The sequence below is a fragment of the Helobdella robusta genome (genome assembly GCF_000326865.2).
Source record: "Helobdella robusta unplaced genomic scaffold HELROscaffold_25, whole genome shotgun sequence".
NCBI lineage: Eukaryota > Metazoa > Annelida > Clitellata > Rhynchobdellida > Glossiphoniidae > Helobdella > Helobdella robusta.
This window is the reverse complement of record NW_008704310.1, coordinates 934,694-953,333: the sequence shown is the minus strand read 5'-3', so window position 1 is coordinate 953,333 and position 18,640 is coordinate 934,694. Positions and strand designations below refer to the sequence as shown.

General features: G+C 31.4%; 3 protein-coding genes across 3 annotated transcripts in view; 2 read left to right on the top strand and 1 right to left on the bottom strand.

The window, feature by feature from the left end:
- Positions 1-1,324: 1,324 nt before the first annotated feature.
- On the top strand, positions 1,325-8,031 carry HELRODRAFT_172980 (hypothetical protein; the record flags this gene model as incomplete). The annotated part of the gene is made up of 11 exons (XM_009019633.1): positions 1,325-1,360; positions 1,425-1,591; positions 1,656-1,762; positions 2,504-2,631; positions 4,738-4,871; positions 4,942-5,039; positions 5,099-5,231; positions 5,560-5,730; positions 5,798-5,909; positions 6,543-6,599; positions 8,014-8,031. The coding sequence occupies 11 exons, from the start codon at positions 1,325-1,327 to the stop codon at positions 8,029-8,031; spliced, it is 1,161 nt and encodes a 386-aa protein (XP_009017881.1).
- A 1,613-nt stretch (positions 8,032-9,644) lies between these two features.
- Positions 9,645-11,800, bottom strand: HELRODRAFT_172979 (hypothetical protein; the record flags this gene model as incomplete). The annotated part of the gene is made up of 5 exons (XM_009019632.1): positions 9,645-9,767; positions 9,997-10,071; positions 10,331-10,864; positions 11,101-11,182; positions 11,697-11,800. The coding sequence occupies 5 exons, from the start codon at positions 11,798-11,800 to the stop codon at positions 9,645-9,647; spliced, it is 918 nt and encodes a 305-aa protein (XP_009017880.1).
- A 4,641-nt stretch (positions 11,801-16,441) lies between these two features.
- The window catches only part of HELRODRAFT_99753 (hypothetical protein), a 10,638-nt gene continuing 8,439 nt past the window's right edge, over positions 16,442-18,640 (top strand). Inside the window, exons 1-5 of the mRNA XM_009019631.1 lie at positions 16,442-16,592; positions 17,191-17,272; positions 17,495-17,642; positions 17,903-17,976; positions 18,439-18,529. Coding sequence (XP_009017879.1) covers positions 16,493-16,592; positions 17,191-17,272; positions 17,495-17,642; positions 17,903-17,976; positions 18,439-18,529 — 495 coding nt within the window. The 5' untranslated portion in view covers positions 16,442-16,492. The remainder of the gene's footprint in view (positions 16,593-17,190; positions 17,273-17,494; positions 17,643-17,902; positions 17,977-18,438; positions 18,530-18,640) is intronic.

Genomic DNA, 18,640 nt, shown 5'->3' with positions numbered 1-18,640 from the left:
GTCTGAATACACATTTGGTGGCTCAACGGAAAAAAATTGTGAGGGAAGGTCAGAACTAGAGGCAATTAAATCTAATGTTCCACTATGAACGTGGGTTGGTTCATTTATTCTATTTATCAATTGATATAAATCAAAAATTTCAAACAATTTCAATGCATTAGGGTCGTTCAAAAGTTCAACATGAATATTCACATCTTCAATAAGAATAACATAATTTGCTAAAAGCAATATTTGATCAAAAACAGATGATAACTCATCAAAAAACAATGGTGATGGAATAGAAGACCCAGGACGATAAATTGCAAAAACAACAATAGTTACTTTGTTGAAATAAAATTTCACAACTATAGCCTCAAACGTCTTAAATAAAGGCAGCGGAATTCTATAAAATTTAAAATAATTTTTAAAAAATACAATTATTCCACCATGGTTAGGGTCGGTCGGCCTCAGAAAATCTATGAACACAAAATCAGGTGGCAGAGTGAGTCTAAGTGATAAATTATCGGACGACCCATGCCAGGATTCCGTAACAACAAAAATATCAAAATTATTAGAAAATAAATCGCGAACAGTTTTGATCTTATTCATAATTGACCTAATGTTCAACAAACCTAATTGCAATTTTAGTTCTGAGTCTTTTTTGGTAACTTCACGATCATTACTACCACTTTTATCGTTACCATTACAACCATCATCACAATCGCAAATACCACCATCATTACCACCACCGTTAACATTACCACCACAACCATCTCCACCACTGCAAATACCACAACCACAACTATCATAATCACCACAGCTGAACAAACTAAGTTATATATATATATATATAACTATAGCTTTATATGTATCTGGTATATATTTTTGTATATATGTGTACCTGTACATATACAAATATATGATCTTTTATATATGTATGTATGTATGTATATATATATATATATATATATATATATATATAAGCATTTGGTTATATATATATATAACTATGTACTCGTTTTAAATTGAAAGAATAAAAAAGCTAACTGTTAATTATTTTGATTTTTGTATCATGAAAATATTTTCAGTTTGTGAGTAACTTTCAAATAATTTCAAAAAATTTACTGTTGTTTTAACTGTTCGAAATTACGTTTTATTTTCATAAATAAATTGTTGTGTGATGAGCGAATTTATTGTGGGAGATAATAAAATCCAAATAAATAAATTGTTGTGCAATTTGGTAAGAAATTTATAATATGAAACACATGATGGCATATATTCATGTTTTAAGTGCTACTTTAACGTTTTTGTCTTTGTCTTATTTTAAAAATAACTACTTGCCAACATGGGAGTCCATAGATTCACGACCACTGCTTGCCTAGTTTGATAAGGCCAAGATAGGAATCTTCTTACACTGGGGAGTCTTTTCTGTGCCTTCGTTTCAGTCTGAATGGTTTTGGTATTATTGGAACAATAACAATACAGATGCCGTTGAACTCATGAAAAAGAATTACCCACCCAACTTTACATATGCTGATTTTGGTTCTCAGTTCAAAGCTGAGTTTTATGATACCGACCTGCTTGCTGACATTTTTAAGGACGCTGGAGCAAAGTTAATTTCATTTTATTTCTAGCATTTTTTTATTTTATAAATTTGAAAAATTTAATTTTTATAGATATGTAGTTCTGACCAGCAAGCATCATGAGGGCTACACAAATTGGCCTTCCAATTATTCTTGGAACTGGAACTCGATGGATGTTTGTCCCAAAAAAGATTTAGTTGGTGAGTTTTTTCAATATTAATTAATTAACGCAATTTTTTGTTAATTGTTCAAAGACAACCGCAAATTAACAAGCAACAAAAAATAACAACGTCATTGACAAACTGCTTATATGTCATACTTAAAGTATGGTCACCGCGTAATAACAGCGCCAGATATGGCATTTTTATTGATTGTGCTAACTCGCCAACAATTAATACGTTGAGAAACAAAGCAAAAGCGTCACCTCTTAAAATTTTAATACTGGCATTGTTCTACTATCGTATTTTTTTCGTCAGACACTTTATTGCAAGCAAGAGCGGCATTGCACACATAATTTAATTTGTGGTGAAAACAATCTCGACATCTTAGCTAAAAAAAATAGGAATAACGACCACGTGTTACACTCTAGAGCTAAAATGTAATGTAATGACGTAATAATGTAGTAAGAAAAGATTGTATGTGATGAAGCATGATGAAGTGATGAAGCATACAAAGCATATATAAAACATATGTAGCCCTAATAACATAATGGAGCAATAGCTTTCCGGTCAACATTTAAGGTCAAGTTTAATTTATTTAATTCAATTTATTTAATTCCATCATTTGCAGCTCTTGGTGTATTGCATTTCCAAAATTATATAATGTTTTTCAATATTCCATATTTGTTTTATGTAAATAAACGTTACTAAAGTTAATGATTAATGAATGTTACAAATGAAAATTTTATTTGACATTAAATTTTGATATTGTTTTAAAAAGAGAACTTGCTAATTCCATTAGAAAAAGAACTGACCTTAAATTTGGATTGTATCATTCTTTATTTGAATGGTACCACTCTTTATATTTAAACGACAAAGGCAACCAGTTCAAAACGAACTTATTCACAATGGTATGTTATTTATTTGATTTTGCTTGATTATCTTTTTATTAGAATTATTATTACCAATCAAATTTTACTACCATGCCATAATATGTTTCCAAGTTTTATTACCATCAAAATTTCCATTGTAGAATTGTTTTTTCTAGAAACGCACCGCTGAAATTTTAGGTTCGACCTTTTTTAAAAGACCGAATAGCCAAATATTGATATTTTTTAGTTTCGTTATATTTATCTTCTAAAACCGCATTGTTGATTATAATTAGCGAGAAATTTATTTTGACCACCATGGCTGTTAAAACATCTAAAATCGATCAGTAGATTAAATATTACTCTATAAAAAATAGTTGAATGGAATTAAACAGCTTTTTTTTCGAATATATATTTTCACGTGCAAGGCCTGTTGTCGGCAGGAAGTATTTGTGGATGATTAGATTTATTGTTCAGTATTCAGGTCAAAGTATTTTATATTTTAATTAGTTAAGTACTTCTTATGTGAACGAATTCTAACAAAATAATTATATGAGCTACTTTACCCCATAAACGCCTAAAACAAAACTAGCGTAGTTAGAAAAAATGGTATAGTTTACCATATACAAAAAGTAAAAATAATTCTGTCATTTAATTTCAAAATATAGGGTTCTAATATGAGGTCGTTAGGCTCAAAGACAGATTTAAAGGAACCAGTCATGAGCAGTATTTTTATTAAAAATCAGTAAAACTCAGTTTTTACACACGAAAACACCGTTTTAAGTTGAAAAGTTACCCAAAAATTTGCGAGATAAGCAAAGTAAAAATCTCAAGCCTAATTATGTTAGTTTTAGTGGTTTTTGATACCAAGTCAAATTTTAAAATTAAATTTCAAAAATTTTAGGCCTCCCCTCAACGGTTTCTAAATCCGCCCTAGTTCGGCTGATATATAGTGTTTTTCAAAACATCCTTTCATACCGATTTGCTACTGATGCAATTTGTTCACATCTTTTACAATAAAAATTATAGGAACATAAATTTTTTATGTTAATACTAACTAGCTAAATCTATTAATAAATCAAAAAAAATCATCTTTATTTAGTCTGCGTTGTTAAACAATATTACTTTAACAACTTTTTTTATCCTGCTTACTGATAAGTTTGCTTAAGGCTATTTCCTATTTAACTCAATTATTATTATTAGTGTATTTGCAAGCACCCTTTAAAAAGATCTCAGAGGCGCTAACGATTTATAGAAGTACATTGCGCAGCTTGTTATTAGGGCAATGCAGTGAATGAAAAGCTTGGGAAAAAGATAGTGTTCCAACCTTTTACGAAATTGGATAACAGACAACGCAAGATCACCATTTCAGACAGCATGAACCATTACGAAAAAAATTTTATGACTAATTGCCGAGTTTGTATCAGACACAAATAGTAAACCTGCATTGTCAGACCCCAATGTTTGACTCAGCAGTGGCATAGGCATTGTTCTGGGAAAGTCTCTGTCACTTAAATATTTAGGGGCGACTCCTTTAATACATTTAAAAACTGTTAAATAAATATTAAAAATAATTTTCTGATAATCAGAAAGCCAATGAAGAGCAAAAAGAATTGGTTGTATTTAAGACCACCTAAAACCAACCTTGCAGTCCAATTTTAAACCAACTGCTGTCTAGCCATACTTTCACTTAATAAGCCTTAATATAGATCAATGCAAGTCAATTGAAAAGTATGTCTGTTTAAAGATCGTTTGATGAAGATAAGTCTACGCAATTATCCAGAGCATTCTTTTAAAACTGTCCTAGTTTGAACGTTAAAAGACATGTTATTATTAAAAATAAATCCCAGGTTGCGTGCATATATGCAAAATTCGATGTCAGAATCACCAAGTCTTATAGACTCAACGTTCATTTTTTTTTTCAATTGATGCCTGGTACCAACCGTTAAAAACTGAGTTTTTGAATGATTTAATTGAAGCCTATTTGCAATATCCACCCATTAATTTCCTAAAGACATGGCAATCCCTGTCTTATTAGTCTTTATGTTTTTTATATAATATAATCAGTATTTACATGCTGGATGCTTTTAACATTAGATTAGTGGCAAAATGTGATGTAACTTTCGGTAACTAGTTAAATCTTTTCAGAGTAAAACCTTGCCTGAATTATACGAGATAGTGAACACGTATAAGCCGGACGTTGTTTGGTCGGATGGAGATCAAGAAGCTTCCTATCAGTATTGGAATAGTACCGAATTTCTTGCATGGCTTTATAATAACAGGTTGATTTTCAATTAAAAATTAATTGTATTTATAACAAGAATCAATGTTGAATATTACAAAATTAAATAGTCCAGTCAAAGATACCGTAGTTGTTAACGACAAATGGGGAAAAGATATGATGTGCAAGCATGGGGGATTTTACACATGTAACGATCGTTACAATCCAGGTTAGATAAAATAACTTTTTAAAAAATTGGTATGATTTAAACTGCTTATTAATTTTTAGGAATTCTGCAAAAGCATAAATGGGAAAATTGCGTGACATTGGATCTTGATTCATGGGGCTACAGACGAGTTGCCCAGTTCAGCGACATCATTCCAATAGAAAGTTCAATTGCTGAGGTAGCATCAACTATTAGGTCTGTTTCATTGCTTTCGTGCAGGTCTTGTTAGTTATTATGCAGTTCTGACAGACGCCTAGTTGCTTACAAATTTGTTTCTTTTTTCTCCCATTGTTTGGTTTCGAATTAAACTTAATTGCTAATACACACCACAGGACAAACGTGGCTACGCATTTATTGAAATGCAAGCACTGCGTCATTAGTGCTTATTAGAACCATTCAGTTTGACGCAAATAACAATAAATAGAGTGCAATACATCAAACAAGCAACCCAACAATAAAAACGCGGAACACAGTCTGAATCAATTAAAACAATTATTTATCGATAATTTGAATGAAACTACAGTTGTGGTGGAAATATATTGATCAACGCTGGAATTCGATCAGATGGACGAATCGATCCCATCTTTGAGGAGAGGTTGAGGCAACTGGGTACGTGGTTGAAAGTTAATGAGGAGGCAGTTTATTCGTCAGTCCCTTGGAAGTGTCAAAACGACACCATCAGCAAGAACATATGGTGTGTATGTGTACATTAACTGTAGTGAATTGTATTGATGCTAAATTATTTTAATTGTTATTTCAAGGTACACCTCTAAACAATCTGATTCCGAAAAAGTGGTTTATGTCTTTGTGTTGAACTGGCCAGCACAAAATATTTTGACGTTAGGAGCTCCACAGCCATCTTCAGCCACCAAGGTTACAATGCTTGGGTATTATGATTCGTTTCTATGGAACAAACATTCATCGAGTGGAGGCATTGACATCATCTTTCCGTACATTCCACCAAGCCAGCTGCCTTCAATGTGGGCCTGGGTTTTAAAATTGCAGCATTTGATTGATTAATTTTATTTCACAGTTTTATAATTCGATCCATCGACTCATTGTCGAATATTCAACATTTTTTGATTTGACCTATTTTTATCGTGATTTGTTACTAACACAAATTTTAGGATCTGCTCGTATTTATCAACAACGTTTTTATCAATTTTTTTAAAACTTTAATTTTATTTATTTTTTGATTGTTACCGATCAATTAACTCAAATATTTGGCTAATGTATGTAATGTTTCAACTTTGTTCTAAGATATATACGACTTTTTCGAATTTTTTAACGAGCAAATAATCCTTGGGCAATATTTTATTGTCAATTTCTTTTGAGAAATTGTTGGTTATAAAGCTGCCGAAATAAGATTCGTTACAGTTCTGTCTCCAATATCATTCTACTAATGTTTTTTCTTTTTCTAATAACTTTCAATCAATCAATCAATTAGTTGATAAAGCGCTATTTCCGCGATGTTCAACAACGTTCTTCAATGAATTTTGCAAACAGATGAGTCTTGGGTCCGTTCTGAACTGCATAAGTGATGAAGAAGTAATCGTAGAAAAAGTTAGAGAGCTCAATCAATCAATCAATCAATCAATCAATCAATCAATCAATCAATCAATCAATCAATCAATCAATCAATCAATCAATCAATCAATCAATCAATCAATCAATCAATCAATCAATCAATCAATCAATCAATCAATCAATCAATCAATCAATCAATCAATCAATCAATTAATCAATCAATCAATCAATCAATCAATCGATCAATCATTCAATCAATCAATCAATCAATCAATCAATCAATCAATTAGTTGATAAAGCGGTGTTTCCGCGATGTTCAATTTTAGCAACCCTATTAATCTGAGAAGATTTTTATTTCGCAACAACAAACCATATCTTTGTTTGAAAAAAACATTAAAAATTAATGAATCCATATTAAAAGAAAAAGAATTTAATTTTTCAAAAAAACCTATTTTTATTGTTTTCATTTATTTATTTTATACAGTAGTGTATGAATTCTACCGATTTGTTGAATTTATACAATACTGTATATAATATAGTCTCCTTCCAATATTTATTTATTTATATAAATTCAAATATATTTTTGAAAAAACATTAAAATACATTGAATCCGTTTCAGTTATTACTATTGATGATAATAATAATAATTATTAATAGTTTATTATATATAAGTTTTTATTTATTAACCATAATTAGTTATTTATCCTCATACATATATAGAATATTATAATTATTTGCCATTTTTTCAATTTTGTCCATTTTTTTTCTTAACAACGTCATAACTTATTAAGTCACTAATTAGTCAATTAACCAGTTAATGACTTTTTTAAATCATCATTTTATTTTCCATGCTTATTATGCTTACCTATATGTACGTTCTCACTTAGTTACTTATTTTTTGTTATCATTTTATAGGTTTTGCATGTTTTAACAGTTTGTCAAATTCTGATTTTTTAAAGAATATAAAAAATGATACAATATTTATGAAATCTTAATTTGTTTTAGTCTGACTCGTTTTCCATATTAACTGAAACATTGATTTAGTGCTGTTGAACAACTGACCATTTCCAATCACTATCGTTCTGCGTTCGTTATTGTTTTTAGCAAACTAAATGAATATATAATACTATAGCGAGATAGAATTCAATGAAAATTATATGAATAAATAAATTAATTAATTAACAATTAATTCTTTCCAATAACTTGTTTCTAAATTCCGGATCGACGTTTGCGGATCCATAAACTTTATAAAAAGTTTGAGAACGGGATTGAAGATTGCCACAAGTCACGGTAAGTATAAATATAAAATATATATACTATATATGCACAGTGAGACATGGCTGTAAAAAGAGAAAGTACGTTGATGTACCCATGCATAAGTAAAGTATATTTTTGCTAAGACATATGTAAATGTAAAATGTTTAAAATAGACTTTTATTTTATTTTATAGACATGTTCATTCATATAAAATAAATGTTTACAATATTCTATAAAGTATAAGTATAAAATAAATTCTACTGAATTCGGTAGAATTTATAGAATATTGTAAAAATTATGGTCTATTACCAACATATAAATGTTTGTAAATATATATAGTTATATATATATATATATATACGTTTATGTAAAATAATAACTAAAAAAAAATTAATTTAAAAATACTTCTCTATTAAATCAATCGAATACTTCAACCGTCTGAAAGCTATGAAGGATGGAATGGCAGCAGGACCCTCTGGACTCACAAATGACATTATCAAAGCACCTGGTACTGTAGGTATCCTAATGTTACTACAACTTTGCCATGAAATCTAGAGAAATTGCTCAATGCCGACTGAATGGAACTATAGCATAACAGTCCCGCTATACAAAGGCAAAGGTGATCCATTGAACTGCTCATCATATCGGGTATACGTCTGTTAGAACACTCCCTGAAAATTGTCGAGAAAATCATTGAGAGAAGATTAACGTCGTGCATCACAATCGGAAATTATCAATTTGGTTTCCTAGTGGGGAAATCTACAATTGAAGCAATTCACATCCTTCAGCAACTGCAAGAGAATTACCTCGCAAAGCATCAACGGTAAAACGTGAGATCGGTACTCCTATGGTATCGTCCATGTTTACAAACTATCGCAATGTACTTTTAATAAATTGAATTGTCTAGCGCTTGATTATTTATTTATATCAAATTGAAAATAATTTAGATCATTACTATAATAATAATTTAGATCATTACTTGTCAAATATGAATGGCTTATGCAGTGGTTAACAGGGTTAGGGTTAGGGCCTCCCTTTGTAACAAAATTTTCAATCATTTCACAAATATGGAGTGGTTAAAATTTTCAATCATTTTTATCATTTTAATCACTCCATAAGCCATTGATTGTTATCAAAACAGAAATTTACTCATATTTTAACTTTTTTTTATTTAATGTTCACTATTTCAACTATTTGACAAGTAACGATCTAAAAAACTTACCTAATTAAATTATTTTCAATTCAACACGGGCAGAGTCAATTTATTAAAAGTACATTGCTATAGTTTGTAAACATGGATGATACCATAGGAGTACCGATCTCACGTTTTACCAGCATCAGCAACTATCACACATTTTTGTAGACCTTGAAAAAGCATTTGATCGAGTTCCCCGTGAAGCAATCAGTCGGAGTCTATGTCGGCAACTCATTCCAGAATATCTTGTTCGACTTGTGATGGAAATGTACATGAATACTAAGACTCTCATCAGCACAACAGTTGGAAACACAGATGCATTTGACATCAGCATGGGAGTTCACCAAGGCTTGATTCTCAGTCCATATATATATTATTTAGCTATATTATCCGTCACATACTATTATATAGTATATACACGTGAACAAGTTCTTTTTCACAAAGATCAGCTTATAATTTATGCATAACCTATTTTATAACATAAAGAAAATTGTCCAGCTCACCTCACAATTAGTGATGTTGTTATTATATGTCATGTATGCTTAGCCTTTAAATTATTGACATAAAATTAATTGAATTCAATAAAATTTATTTTTCTATTTATAACATTTTTAATTGTTGATAGACGCCTAAATCCGGATTCGGCCGGATTTGAAAAAAAGCCGGATTTCAGCCGGATTTGAAAAAAAGCCGGATTTAGGCCGGATTTGAAAAAAAGCCGGATTTCGGCGTAGCCGAACTTCGGTGCATCTCTAAATTAAAATGTATACAAAGTTTTTAACCATTTTCATTCCCTACTGGAAGAGAAGTACCATGAATTTCCACTGAACCATTGCCCCCTGTAAATTAAATTAATTTTTTTACTACACATTAAATTGCTGTAACAAAAAATTAGTAAAATGTGGTTGATGAACCAAAGTATATATAGTTTTTGCCTTCTTCAGTTCTTCATACATCTGACTATGACTATAAATGATAAACTTTTTTAACCATTATTATTTGATACCGGAAGTGGAAGCAAACCACTACCATTTGATACCACTGAATCTGTGCCTCCTGTAAAGTATTAATTTTTTATTACACATAAATTTGTTCTAATTATAAAATTGTAAAAATTGTTTTATCGCGTCCTCTAAATAGTAATAAAATCTACTCAACTAAATATGCATATATAACAAAACTATTTAAATAACTGAAAAACAGAAAAAATGACATTACTGGGTCTGCCGATTTCCAACTCCATGCTGATGATAATGTGGTTGATAAACCAGAGTATATATAGTTTTTGCCTTCTTCAGTTCTTCATACATCTTACTATGATGTACAATTTGTATAGGATAATATCGGGCAATTTTGGTAAGACATGTACTTGGTGCAGATCATAGGCAATTCGATGCGTTCCATTTACTTCTGTTCGTAACGCTTTGTAAAAAGCATTTTTCCGTAACAAGTGAACCTTTCTCTCGGCAACCAACTTCTTTCTTTCGTGCTCATTCCGATGCTTTCGAATCAGATGCCTGAAACGCTCACATGTCGTACATGCATCTACTTTTGGGGACCCAAAGCCAATGTTAAATTCTCTGGTAAAAATCTTGTAGAACATTTGAAACGAAGAAGTTGTGCTGTTGTACATTCTCCAGAGTTGTCTGCTGCTCTTCAGTTCAGCTGGAAGGTACACGCGAATACTTTTGTTCCTTTCGTAATGGCTCTCACGTGCTCGAAGACTTTTTATGAACGTTCTTATTTGCAGCTCCTTTGATATCGACTTGTGCGATACACGGTCGCCTCCTCTTCCTTCGACTGGTAATCCAAGAAATGCTTGCTTCAGCAATCTAGTTAGTCTGGTCTTCTTAATTGGGTGTATTCATCCTGAAAAACTATCCTGCATACTCTTTTCTTCATCCCCGAAATTGCTGATTTTATGAAATAAGAAGAAGCCAATGACCTATTTCTTTTTGGTTCAGGTGCTCTCTTACTTACTGATTTTATTGTTTCAACATGAGCGGCAACAAATTAATCTTGTTCAACTTTAGAACACGTTGCAAACAACTGTGTCTTGAAAGGAAGAACATCCTATTGTGTTACCTTTGCACACTGGTATGTCGATCGTGTCGGATCATGAGTGCATGAAACGTACCAATTAAGGTCATCTACTTTAAAAGTGTGCCTGAAATTTAATAATTATATTATATTTATTTGTAATGAATTACTTGTAAAAATATCAACAAAATGATTGTATGGTAAAGGAGTAATGAAATTGAGCAATAATAATATTACTAAAAGTTTTTTTTGGAATAAAGCATGAGGTCATTGTATCAATGCAAGAAGAAGACAGTACTGTTATGGTAATACTTTAATAATGACTGTCTTAAGTCATATTAAAAATAATGATACTTTTTTCTTTTTTCATAATATTTTTATCCTTTTTGATAACAAAGTGGCTGCATAAGAGCTGCAAGCAGAAGACAAGTACTGAATTTCAAGACGGTAACTGCTATAATTAAACTATTCTATTGTAATAAATTAATTCCAATTATTTTGACTAAATGCGCTGCGGAATCTAAAATACTACTAAAATACTATTAAAATTTTACGAAAAGAACATTATTGTAACAGTAGTGATGGCTTGAAGCTACCACACATCCGTCTTCCAAAATAACCCCTATATCCCGATCTCCTACCATTCAAGCTGTTGTTTACTGCGCTTGTTCGACGTTATTGTATTCTTTCGTGTGCCTTTGTTGATGTCCTCAATTAATCCGCTTAACTCTTCTTCGGAACTCATGTTTAAAATATAGTTATTAGTTTTCTGACTGGAAATAATTATAATATTGTCAATAAACAAAATAAACAAACAAAATAAATAAACAAAATATCTTTCGAATCGACCGCAAAACTAGTAAACATCAAAAGAAATGTCAGTCACGTTACGCTAACAAACACGCCTCATGGATTAAATTTGTTTTGCCCAACTCATAACTTTGGATTTAACGTCATATGCACGAAATGAGTTCTTTTGCTATAAGAAAATTACATGAATATAACGTAGTCTGCACGAAAATCATCAACCAAAGAGAAAAAATGATACTGCTGTTTAATTTCATACCACGAAGCCATAGCATAGCAAAAGTGGATTTTAACTTGTTTTGCATAATCGCTCCTCATTTTGCAATTCATTCGTGTCAATGAAAAATTCATAAAAGTTTATCATTCATTCACTGTATATAATACGATTTGATCTGTGTGTGGGATATTGATTTGATTTTATAAATCAAAATAAATATATGGTATAACAAAAAAATGGGTAGGGTGATGATAAAATATCAAGTGTATTTTAACGCGGCTGTGACTGTGTGGATAATAAAACTCGTGATCGTGTTGTAAAATTTTATTTCGTATTGATATAATATCTAAACAGTCTGCGTGGTCGACACATGTGTTTCAATAGTTATCATCAGGAACTGCAGACTTATGTGTCGCGTAGAATCCCCCGTATATTAATATTCAAACCGCGGCGTTTCCAATAAAAAATATATAATTAAAAACTAGAATAATTCGGAACAACGATCGCGATAGTTATAAACGAGGTGTAAATCTGACGTTATTACATATCCGAGACAATTTAAATAAATTTATATATTTGTATATAAATAAAAAGTTCATTACTTCAAAGCAAGGCACTGCATTACCCATTAAAACATTTCTATTTTTGTTTTTTGATTTTGGTTTAAAATCTTTGTCACAAAAATGATTACTGCAAATTCTGGTTTTGCTGTTGGGTAACCAATTCACATCATCTAATACCTTTCTAACAAATTATATCCATTTTGTAGAAGTGTACAATTTTTCAATGGAAATCTTTTTTGTGTTAATATAATAGATTATAATATAAAAAAATCAAAATTAAAATCATTTTTGGACACCTAACGTCCAACCATGCTAGCCTCAGCCTGGGTTAGGTTTTAGAAACAGCAAGACTTCATAACTTTGCTTTAAGAAGGCTTCCTTAAAACCCTACCTACCCTAACAAACAGTAACAAGAAATACATCCATAGATAGACTAGAACCTGGGCGCTCGTCCATTTTATATTTCATTACAATGCAAATTTGTATGTTTAACTACAAGAAATAGAAATTTAAAAAAATATTACACTGTTTAGTGTTTACTATTGTGTCTGTGTTTGAAAACTGAAAAGTAATATACTACTAGTACTAAACAACTTACTAAATACTAGCTAAACAATGTTATTTAAATAATAACTAATTACTGTCGTTGCCTTACTTATGCAACATTTTCGACTTTTCATTTTGAAAAATAAAATTGATATGTAAAAATATAGATTTAAAAAATTCAAATAAGAATCATGCAAACAAGACACGTCCGTAACACCAGCATCATGAATATGATTTTCAAATTTGATGATCAACTCAACAACAAATAAATATGGAGTGCCGAAATACTTTTGAGTTAAAATGGAGAAACTGAAGAAGTTGAAGAAATCATTAATGCATGAAGCACATGCAAATTTAAAACACTTGTTTTAACTTAAAAAATCCTGCTTCCCGGAGGCTGCTGGTTCCAGCTTCTGACGTGTAAAACAATGTCTTCGCTAATGTCATTTTTCAATAAGGACGATAACTGCACAATGAGATTGTCAGTAATTGACAATAACTTTTGCGGCCGCCATGTTAAATCTTCTAAAGAAGAATCTTCCGCTTTCTTTTTTCCCTTAGCCGCCATTAAGAAACAAATTTATTATTATTAAATTATTTTAACGAAATACAATTTTTATATGTAATTTAGAGAAAAAAAAACGGATTGTTTTTTTCAAGCGATATTAACGATACCAAAGATATATATACGTAGTTTTATATATATATATATATATATATATATATATATATATATACATACATATATATATATATTGGATATATATAAAGTTTTATGAATTTTAATTTTATTAAAATTCATAAAACTGAATAACAGAGTTTTACAACAATTTTACCAAGTGTCCTCAAAAAAGAACGCTGAACGCTAATGGGTTAACTAAATATTACGATGTCGTGTATGTGCGATCTGTGTCATATAACAATATGTTACACTTTGATTTCGTGCATAATTTTACAGGACATAAACCAATGAAAAGGAAAAACTAAATTAACAAAATGGGCAGTCTGTTACTATCCAATATGCGTACTACATCACTGTTATGTGGATAAATGATGATAAAAATGTTTAGAAAAGTATGCCACACAAAAAGTTTTGATTAACGCACACAGATTTCGACTGAAACATAAACAAAAAATATGAAAAATCAACCTCCTTAGTTTCTGAATTTTGTATTGCACAAAAGCAATTCAGCGTCGCTTTGCGCAGCTGTTTGTCATTTATTTGAAATGAAATTCTGTAAGAAAGAATGTTTTTAAAATAACTCGGTCTGCAATAGCTAAATACATTTGACAGATAAATTTTAAATAACCTCCTGCTCAAATTTCATAGCATGATTTTTGCAAATCATAACCCTTGCGTTGAGTTCCATTGATTTGAAGCATCTTATCATTTACTCTTTCAAGTTACATTGATTGAATGCTATTACTGCAGCATTGATTAAGGCATATGAAAAATCAACCACTATTAATGAGAGATTCAATGTGGATGAAGTGAACATACTGGTGGCTGTAATAAATTCATTGAATTTTGATGCTATTAACCAGCTTCTGTGGTATGTTGACAAAAATTCGAAAACCAAATGATTTCGATTAGTGAAAACAGAGTACAGATAAGGCTTTTTTTCATTTTTTATATTTTGTATGATTCCTTCTGTACTGTCGATGTGTAATGAGCACGGAACTGCCGGAACACTATGACGAACGTCGTTTAACAATGCTTCAATTTAAGATTCCGTGTACAACGAAGCATGAAATTTTTTGTTGCTAAGGTGTTGAACGTATCTGGGCAATGTTGGATGAAGTAATGTTTTCAACCACATTTCATTCAATATTTTGATTTCATTGAAACTGGCCTTGTCAAAGCGGCTGTTAATTTTCTTTCTCTATATAAATTGTTTTGTTGCAGCCAAAGTACTGCACTTCGTAATGTTACCTGTGTGGTGATATTTTTAATGACCGAAATTTATATCGTACTATTTATTATAAGGTGAAAATTTTAAATTAAGTTGCGAAGGAAGAAGAAAGTTAACCGGTTTCAATTTCTTGTGGAGTTTCATTTAACAGTGACCTATAAATAGCTTTAGGAGTTTTATTGGTGTTCGTAAGCTCTCTTATCTTTTTTTTAGTGTCACTGTTAATGTGACGACTGTGCAGTCCAGTAGACGAATGATTTATTTCTCCATTGACAGTTACATTTATGATCACGTCTTTCTCACGTTGCGGAATTTTTTTTATTTTGAAAAAAAAAACTGCAACATTCTGAAAAGCTGCACCTCGCTTTCTCTCAAAATCAAAATCTACTGTTTAAATTTTTTTTTAATGAATAAAAACGCAGACACAGTTATGATAAATAAAGTGAAATAACCACGTTAACCATTTTTTAAATATATTTTGATGCAACATTTTAACTACAATGTAACTGAGTTCACGGCAAAAATACTTTAATACTCAAAAAAAACCAAGCGTAATTCTTTACAGTCAGGAATTGAAATAACGAAACTATTGTTATTAACGAAAAAATTAATAACGAAAAATATTGTTTGAATTTCGAACTTAATTTAACAATAATAACGACGTTAACAGTACTTTCCACCGACATTCGCTTCTTGACCAAAACTCGCCAACAATCCCCTTTTTCCAGCTCACCTGCCTCTGAAGCGCATTCCGTCCGGCTAGCACCTAACCTCGAACCGTGACATACAATTTTGCCATGAATAAACATATTTAATAATTTATAAAACAACAATCCTGTATCAATTGGTGTAAAATAATTTGAAATCTACTGCCAGAATATGTTTTAAATGAAAAAGAACAGAGACGCAGTTTTAATAAATAAAGTGAAATAGCCACGTTAACCATTTATTAAATATATTTTTATACAGCATGATAACTATAATTTTGCCATGAATAAATATATTTAATAAATTTTAGAACAAATAATACTGAATCGATTGATGTAAAACAATTTAAAATCATCTGCTAGAATATTTTTTAAATGAATAAAAACCCACGGTTTTGATATTTCCACGGTTTTGATATTTTTTGTTAACAATGTAGCCATGACCTCAAACGATCATTAAAGTATTTAGGAAGCAGCATGTTTTAACTACAGTTTTGCCACAAATAAATATATTTCATAATTTTATAATTTGCCACATTAATATTTTAATTTGATTAAAATGTGACGTAAACATTCTCGCTAGATTGAAGCCTGTGACTCCATTGTTGAACATTAGGAACATCCAAAACATCGCGAACATTAACGTCAGGAGCAACATTCAGGACATCAGGAGAGAACATCAAAATGGCCTGTCTGGATGAACCGTGGAGGAAGCAGATCTTGAGGGATTTGAAAGAACGAGACAACAATCAATATGATGTCTTTGCGCAACTCATCAGATCATGTGTGTTCATATGTCCTTACATTTGTTTGTTTGTTGTTTGTTAGCTTTTTTCATTTATTTTTCATCAATTAAAAAATGCTTGCATTGGTGCATATGATTGACCATCTCACATCGACGCCCTCGTGCCTTCATGCGACAAACATCAACCCGATGTCAAAACTGGACCAACTCAATGAGTTGACGAGTCATACCAGACTATGATATAAATTTTCAACAGTTTAACATTTTAAGTCATTTAATTTCCAGATGTATATTTCCAACCGCTGGATAATTATAAGCAACACGGCATAATATGAAATAAGTTTAGATTAATCTTTTAAAATATTAATTCCAACAAAACTAGTAGAAGTGACAACATTGTTTGAAATATTCATTCATTCAATTTTATGACAATAACACAACTGTTCAGTGTTCATATAACATCTATGCTGTTATTATTGCAGTATACAGTATAATGTTATTTCTCGCCAATCGACCAAAGCAGACAGACATACACACCCACACACACACTCACGTATTTCAACAAATAACCACACACATACACACACACACACACTAACAAACAATCACTTACACAAACAACCACTCACACCGCCAGACAACCACTTTTTTGATTGTTCAGAGAGTTACAGAGCCATGAACATTCGCTTGGAAGTTGAGATGAATAGATTAAAACATAGGTACAGGTTTGTTATAGTTGTTTTGATGTTGATGTTGTTGTTTATGTTGATGTTATTGTTTTGTTGATGTCATTCATATTGTCTATTTGCCAATGAAAATGTTGATGTTGTAGGTGAGGTTGTTGCTTCTGTTGATTTTGTTGCTGCTGTTGATTTTGTTGTTGTTGATGATTGGACATTATTTTGACATTTAAATGAATTAACACTCATCCATCGCGTTAGTTGTGGTGACGGAACATCATTATCATCACCTCAGTCCATGGTATCATCATCAGCATCGTCGTCACAGGAGGCTGAATTGTTGCAGTTGAAGGAGAAGTTGAGGCAATGCAGAAATGAATTGCTGGAAGCATACAGATCTCAACAACAGGTGGTGGTGGTGGTGGTACGTAATGTGGTGGTGGTATGGTAATGTGGTGGGGGTGAGATGGTGGGGGTGAAATGGCGGTAGTGATGAGGATATGATTGATGAGGGTGATGATGTGATTATGGTGGAAGTGGTGATGATGTGCGGATGTAGTGGTGGTAACGATGATGTGCTTATGATGAAATAATGGTGATAGTCAGAATGATGAAGTGATGGTATTGCTGATCATGATGTTGAAGGCCCATTAAAAAATTTTTATACAGGCTACTGTTCAGGTCAATGAGCTGAACAATACTATCAAAGTTAAAAATCAAGAAGCCAGCTCACTTACTGCCAAGTTTGTGATGTTGTTGTTGATGTAGTTGTTGGCGTTGTATTTTTGTTGATGTTGTTGTTGATGTTGTTGTTTTTACGTTGATGTTTTTGTTGTTATTATTGTGTTATTGTTGTTGTTGATGGTGGAATTTTATCTTGGAATGTAGTAGAAAAACATGCTTAAAATTATTGCTGAATTTTCATGTTTGCTTGCTTTTGACGTTGTTACATCATACCAGCATGTCCGTTACATGTTTATTCATTATGTTATATTACACTGTGTTATTGTGTTGTTTGTGCTGATGTTGTGTGTTAATTGTTAGTGAGATTATGTTGTTGTTGGTTGCTTTTCCACGCGTTGTTTTTTGATTAGATTCGTGTGTGTGTGTGTGTTGTGTGTGCGCGTGTGTGGGATGTGTAGTTTATGTGCGCGTGTGTGTGGTGTTGAGTAAAAAATATAAATATATAAAATGAACATTCGAAGGCTAAAGGTTCTGGAGAAAAAATGTGAGGATCTGACTGAAGAAAAAGCAAACATGGAGCAGAATTTGCATGATCTGGATGCTACCAATCTGGTTGGTTGGCTGGTTGGCTGGTTGGTTGGTTGGTTTTTTTGGTTGGTTGGTTGGTTGGTGGTTGGTTGGTTGGTTGGTTAGTCGATGGTCGGTTTGTCGGTCAGTCGGTCG